This window comes from Cucurbita pepo, chromosome LG15, assembly GCF_002806865.2.
Source record: "Cucurbita pepo subsp. pepo cultivar mu-cu-16 chromosome LG15, ASM280686v2, whole genome shotgun sequence".
In the NCBI taxonomy this organism is placed as follows: domain Eukaryota; kingdom Viridiplantae; phylum Streptophyta; class Magnoliopsida; order Cucurbitales; family Cucurbitaceae; genus Cucurbita; species Cucurbita pepo.
In genome coordinates this window covers 2,556,992-2,564,563 of record NC_036652.1, presented here as the reverse complement: position 1 = coordinate 2,564,563, position 7,572 = coordinate 2,556,992, and the positions used below count along the sequence as shown (strand labels likewise).

Here is a 7,572-nt window from a genome sequence, read left to right as displayed (position 1 = left end):
AAAAAAAAAAAAAAAAAAAAAAAAAAAAAAAAAAAAAAAAAAAAAAAAAAAAAAAAAAAGGTTTATTGTAACTTTATAATAAAAGAATAAATAATAAAAACAAGATTATGTTATCTATAATTTTTTAGAAAACTATAAAAAAAATTATTCTATCATTCATTCTAAAATTGGCTTTCACTTATGGTGATCGTTAGCATATATTGTTCTCTCTGGGCTTTCCGTTCTGGACGGGTATACCCTCAAGCCCACCGCTAGCAGATATTGACTCTTTGAGCTTTCCCTTTCGGGTGAGTTTCCCCTCACGCCCACCGCTAGCAAATATTGTTCTTTTTGGGCTTTCCCTTTCGGGCGGGTTTCCCCTCAAGCCCATCGCTAGCCGATATTGTCTTTTTTTGGCTTTCCCTTTCGGGCGGGCTTCTCCTCAAGCTCACCACTAGCAGATATTGTCCTCTTTGGACTTTCTCTTTCGGGCGGGCTTCCCCTCAAGCCCACCGCTAGCAGATATTGTCCTCTTTAGGTTTTTCCTTTCGAGCAGGCTTCCCTTCAAGCTCACCGCCACCAGATATTGTCCTCTTTGAGCTTTCCCTTTCGGGCAGGCTTCCCCTCAAGCCCACCGCTAGCAGATATTGTCCTCTTTGACCTTTCCCTTTCGAGTGGGCTTCCCCTCGAGCTCACCGCCACCAGATATTATCCTCTTTGGACTTTTCCTTTCGAGCGGGCTTCCCCTCAAGCTCACCGCCACCAGATATTGTCCTCTTTGAACCTTTCCTTTCGAGCGGGCTTCCCCTCAAGCCTACCGCTAATAGATATTGTCAGCTTTCCTTTTCAAGCTTCTTTTCAAGGTTTTTAAAACTCGCTGCTAAGGAGAAGTTTCCACATCATTATAAAGAATGTTTCGTTCTCCTTTCCAACCATGTGTGATATTACCGTATATTTATGAAAATGTTTAAATTAAAATAAAACTATTTAATTCTTACTCATTTTCACTTTCAACCAAACGAATTGATAATCGGATTAAACAAAATCTTCGACTAAACAATTCGATAATCGGATTGAAACGCGTATGAGACAACATTGAGTTTTTAAAATGGAAAAACATTATGAAGATAAGAGTTGGAAGAAGGTTTTGGTGCATCGAAAACCATAAGTTCTTAAGGTCAAGATTCCAAAGAACGTGGAAAGAGAAATGGAGGAAACGAGGTTGTACTGCACTTATGGGTTCATCAACTTTTGTACTACAAAGTTGGCACTCGTAGTACACATCATTAAATCTCCTAACCCGACATTATTTCCCCCAAAACTTTATTATATAAATAAACTATTGCATTAAAAGAAGGAAAAAAAACATTATTTTGGTTAAAAAAAAAACATTTTGATCTTCATACATTCATAAATTTAATCTTACAATCTTAATGTTCGATGAGTTATTTATAGATTAAATATGGTTTGGTATTAACTAAATATCAAACTAGAAGGACTAAATAGTAAATATATAGTCTCATGTTTAAGATTAAGAAATAATGGCCACGACATTCTCGTGTGCGTGACCTTATTCTTATAAGAGTTCAGATTATCCTCACAGACCAACACGAGTTTTTTTATGTTATTTTGTTCTCACTCACATGCATCTTACGAAAATTTTCAAGATATTGCCTAACACAAAATGATTTCAAGCAAAACACACTTAATCTTAGAGTTCCTATGATTGAGCCACCGAAAAGGAAAATACATCTTATTTGTATATGTAGTAATTTTGATTTTTTCTTAATCATCATATCCTTAAGATATTGTGCCAATTCCAATTTTGAACTACCGTAAACTTGTTTCATAGTTTTCAACTGAGTGGAAAACCAAACGCAACTGATAGATAAGCCAACATTAATAGCGAGTCTAGTTCTACGATAAAAGAGCTATGTTTCTAAATAAATTTGTCCATTGGATCACATTAGCAGGAATATAAACCGCTATGTCTCCAGCTTGTGTTTGAATGACGGGTAAGGCAGTCAAGCTACCTGCACCTGTCTGGTCCGATCGTTTAACTCTTTCTAAGAGACGAGAATGTAAATAGGAAACATCGTTTGGGAAAGCTTCACAGTACGGTGGTCGCATAACAATAACAACATTTGTCAGATTGCTCTCATCCGAATATGGTCTCAATTCATTCATATACTCCTTCTTTACTCGAGTATCCATGAAAAATTGAAACTAAGTAACATCATACCTAATCTATTTGTCACATGAATTACAAGATAAAAAATATTAAAATTAAAACAACAGAAAAATATAATAATAAATAAATAAATCCCATCTGACATATTATTTTATTTATCGAGTGGGTCCTTAAAATTTGTAGAAATCAATCTTTTGAGTTTATCTTCAAAAAACAAAAACATTTTTGAGTTGAGAATTGACTTTTTATATATATATATATATATATATATATATATATATATATTGGTGGGGTTTAGTGTTGGGATGTATAAGAAGAGAGAATGACCTAATTACCATCTCTTTGTTTTCTCCATGAAAACGAATCAGATTTCCAGTTTGTTTATCTCCTTCCTCCTTCGCAGCCAACTCAGATAAGAGAATCAAAGGTACCCTCAAATCATTAAACCAATTAAATTTCTTTTCCTTTTGCTTTGTTTCTATCCCTTTTTTGTTTAGAACATGTTGTTGTTGTTTTCTTTTATGGAAAAAGGTCAAACACTTTGGAGTTCATGGATAAGCCGATTATAGTTAAAATTAGGATAATTTCATAAGATATGGGCTAATTCAATGTGGTTTCGAATGGATTTGCAGGAAACAAAGATAAAGAGGGAGTTTTTGTTCTTAAAGTATGGCTGTGACACCATGGGAGAGTTATTATACATTGACCGATGAAAACAATGGGGAAGAACAAACCCTATTGCCAAAAGGTGGCGAAGCATTGTGTGGTGAGATTGGTGGGTCTATGGGGGAAGTTGCAGCATTATTGGGTTTGGAGGAAGACATTTATGGAGGTTTAGGGAGAGAAAATGCAGCATTTCCACCAGCCATGAATGCCAATATTGAACCCTCTAATGCTAAGAAAGAAGAACATAATGCTAGAGAAAGACAAAGGAGGATGGAGCTTTCTCAATTGTACTTTTCCCTTCGATCCTTGCTTCCTAATGCTCGACGATCCAAGGTTCGTATGTATTCTTCTCGTTTTTTAGGTTAAATTACACGTTTCATCCAAACCCTTTTTAAGTTTGCGGATATTTGTGATATTCGAGTAAAGGAGAGAGGTACATGAATGAATCAAAGTCCCATTCGAATGAGAGATACTAAGAAAAGTTTGAATTGAAAGTTATTATCTATACTAATAAAGTGTACCTTCCTTTTCGGTAACTCAATTGTAAGAACTCCAAAGTTAAGTGACATTTGTTTGGAACAATTCTATTTCTTGTGACCTCCTAAAAATTTTTCTAGTTAGCGTGTGAGAACAAAAGATGCTGAAATGATCTGTGCTGGTCTAAGAGGATAATCTTTACTTCTAGAAGCGAAGAGTAAGTAACTTGCCATGTCGTGGGCAAATATTGAGGATACGAGGTGTCGAGAATCTAGATTCCAAATCCTATTGCAAATCTTGGAGATGGGTCATTACAACATTTCATGTTGAAACCATGCAATAGGATCGGCTTGTGATGTTTCTAAATGCTTCTACTCTTTTGGTTCTATGAGTCTCGACTAACTCTGTTATGCAATAAGAAATCCACAAATGAGTGAAAAGACCAATACAGATGGATAGAAAGCTAATGTTTTTCCCCTCGAAGCCAAAAATCTTTCTTTCTTCTCCATGGCAAAGGTCTAACCTTAAAAGAGTGTGTCATAAGTGTGGTTAAAGTCCTATTCAACAAAATCATCAAAGTTTAGGAATCTATAGACATTTTTAAAGGTTAGAGAGAGATATGAACGATAAAGAAGATAGAAACCCTAATATTTGAGGGTTATTGCAGAAGAGGTGGAGCTCGACGACCATAATCGACAAAGTTGTAGATTACATTCCCACACTACAAAAGGAGATTGAAAATATGAAGGAAAAGAAGCAAAAAATGATAAAAGAGAAAGGAAAGAGTAATGAAAGAGTATTAGTGGATGAAAAGGAAGGGTTAGAAAATGATAATCTAAGTGTTTTGGTGCATCAAGTTTGCAAAGGAGAAGTGATCATCCAAATATGCATAAACCAAAGAAACAATATGATTAAGTTCTCAAATTTGATTCAAAAGGCTGAAGAAGAAGGCCTTCGGATCATTGGGGCTTCCACAGTTTGTGTTTCTCCTCATCATCCAACCCTCACCTCCCATTTGCATTTTCAGGTATTTCTCTCAATTACTTTAATTTTTATCTCTTTCATGATTTGTTGTTGATCTATGAACATTTTAATTTTTTTTTTCTTAGAGAAAATATCAATTTATGGCATATAAATTAAAACTAGTATCGATTTAAACCTTAAACTTGTGTAAGTGAAGTAATTAGAGTCTTTGATCGTGATTTGTACCTGTTTTTATTTGATTGTATTTAAAATCAACTAGGGGCGTACATGGGTTGAGTTGGATTGAGTTGAGTTGAAAAATCTTTTGAATAAACTCGAAATTTCAAATTTGTTAGGTTGGTGACTCGAGTCACCCAAGTAGATTTCAGAACCCAAAATTATGAAGATTTAACGTTTGTAACTAATGTTATCGATGAATTGTGACTTGTAAATGTTTGATGTTTGAATTTTATGAGATTTTAATTATTAATGTAATATGTATGGTGGATAATTATGATTCTTAAAAATAATTTTAAAAAAAACAACACGGCCATCCAACCCAAACTAGGTTTGGGTTGGGTTCAGTGGTCGAGTTGTTTATTTTTTTAATTATTTTAAAAAAAAATTCTAGTTATCCGCCGTACTTATTACATTAATAACTAAAATCTCATCAAATTTAAATATTAAACATTTACGAGTCATACTGTGTCACCAACATTTGTTACAAGCGTTAAATATTCTAATTTTTTTAAAAGTAGAGTTAAGTTGTAGCCTTGTTTTTGGTTGATCGGGTTGACTAGATAAAGAAAATGTCAACCTCCAATCTGAACTGAATTTTGGATGTTTTTAAAATTCAATCCATCCCAAACATGAAAAAAAAAAAACTAACAGAATTTTTATGTTTAGAGTTTGGTAGTCTCTATTATCAGTTCATATGAACACCCTTAAAATTATCTCAAATTAACTGAATAAAATTATTTTTCTTCAAAAATCCAACAAAGATAGCTAAAAAAAAATAATTATTATTATAATTCTTGTATTTCAATAAGTCAAGTACTTATGAAAATTTAGGGTTTAAAGTGATATAATTATCAATTTAGAATTTTAATTAATATGATCAAAGGAAATAATTTTTTTTCTTCATTTTTATTATATATTTTTTACGATAATATGAGTTTATATTGGGGTTAATTTAGCTATTTAGACTGCATTTCATTGATCTAAATTGTTTGTGTTTCTATTTTGTAGAACACAAAAAATATACCAATTTGATAATGATTTTTGAACAAAAAAATCAAACATATTTCTTGTTCTAATTTACTTTTTCTATTTCTCAAATAAATTATTGGATAAGAGAGAAAAATAATCCGCCCTAAAAGATAACTATGTTAGGAAATTTAATTTAACAAGTTGTTGAAGAACACGGCGTAGATATTTATATCTAAGTATCCATAATTCCAGAAAAGTAAGCTCTTTAAATCATTCACAAACAAGATTGATCATGTCAAGCTTCATTGATATAAACATTCAACTTAAACTATACCGAACAAAAAAAAAAAAACTTCGGTAACATTCATATTTTATAATCGTTTTATGATAGGATATAAAAATAAAATATTATAAATCTAAATTTCAATCATTAAATCATTAAAAGATAAATAAAGCTTCACTTAAATAATTGGAATCCGTTACTCATAAATGAATCTTGATAGTTGTTCAACGTGGTAATTTGAACAATATTTTTATCTTGCATAACACACAACTAAAATCTTTTTTAAAAAAATCATTGAAATATAAAGTTAAAGATGAAATATTTTATAAATTTATTTATTTAACATAGATAAATTTATTTAAATATTAACCATTACAAAATTCTCTCAGAAAATATAATATTTTATTTATCAACTTGAATATAACTCAATAAATTTTGAAAGAAAACTTAAAATATTCGAATAGTTGTATATATAACATTTAACGAATTTTATTATACGTGTGATTTGTGCAGATGGATAGAAGTGTGGAAGAAGGTGATGATTATAAATCAATATTAAGAAAAAGGGTAATCTCTTGGTTATGTTGATTCATTTATACATCCATACCATCATCATCTTTATACCTTTTATACTTATTCGTGGTGTTATTAACATGGTTAATAAAATGCTGATCAAACGTTAAGAAAATAAATGTCTTAATTATTGAACTATGTTCATATTATCTAAAATTTATGGATTTATTCATATTGTGCGTTCTAATGAAATTTGTAGAGTAAAAAATAAAGTATTGGTCCAATTACATGTTTAGTAGCTGATTTTTAGATTAATCTAATTGTAATTTTGTGGACAACAAACTTGCATAAATAGTTAACCTAAGAAATTGAAAACCAAACTTCGTACCAAACTCCATCAGTCATCTAGGATGATCTTGACTGTACTCGAAAAAATTGAAAATGTTGAGTATTAAAAATATCCCGCATGTGACTCCAGGAAATGCAAACACATGCATTCATGAGTTGGACTAATATGACTTTGATGAAACAAAAAACTTAGCCTTGAGTTTTCAATTCTTCTCTTTTCTTCGAGATGTGCGTCACTTTCATTTATAACAAACCCACTAGGTGAACATCACTTTCATACAACATAAGCTTCACTTGGTATATATCACTTGCATGCATAGATTTGCATCACTATGATACACAAGTCTCTTGGGCATGCATCAGTTCCATTCAATAAACTTATATAGAAAAGAAGGAATACGTTCAAAATTTCATGACTTTAAGGAGTCCACATATGCATGAGGTCCTACGTACAAGAAAATGTCGCTTCATTCACATTATGCAACACACAAATTTGTTCATGCATAACAATATCCGCATAAGATACATTATCTTCCTACATTTATTTCTATCACTAAATATCTATGACTTACTACTTTCAAGAAACTAGATAATTATTCAAGCAACATTAATACCTAAGTTTGTTAGGTCATAGAGTCTGCTACTTATTTATGACTTGTTCAATAGTTATACATAGTATAGTTATATATGGTAAAGTAAATAGTCAGATATAGTAAACAATGTATAGAAAAAGGATATATCTAGTAGAGCTATTAGATAATTATACGTGCTAAAGTTATATATACCCTATAGTCAATGGAAGTTATATATAGTAAACTGAACCATATATATACCCTTTGTCAATGGTTTGAAAATGTACTTTTTGCTTTATTTATATTCTCTTTTATTGTAAATACCTGTAGTCATCAATATAAATCTCTAGCCAATATTTCTCATTTCATTT

At 31.4% G+C, this 7,572-nt stretch overlaps 1 protein-coding gene across 1 annotated transcript; it reads left to right on the top strand.

The window, feature by feature from the left end:
* Nucleotides 1-2,839: 2,839 nt before the first annotated feature.
* On the top strand, nt 2,840-6,356 carry LOC111811206 (transcription factor bHLH160). The gene is made up of 3 exons (XM_023697960.1): nt 2,840-3,169; nt 3,981-4,340; nt 6,282-6,356. Exons 1-3 carry the CDS (start codon nt 2,840-2,842, stop codon nt 6,354-6,356), a joined length of 765 nt encoding a protein of 254 aa, XP_023553728.1.
* Nucleotides 6,357-7,572: the final 1,216 nt, after the last annotated feature.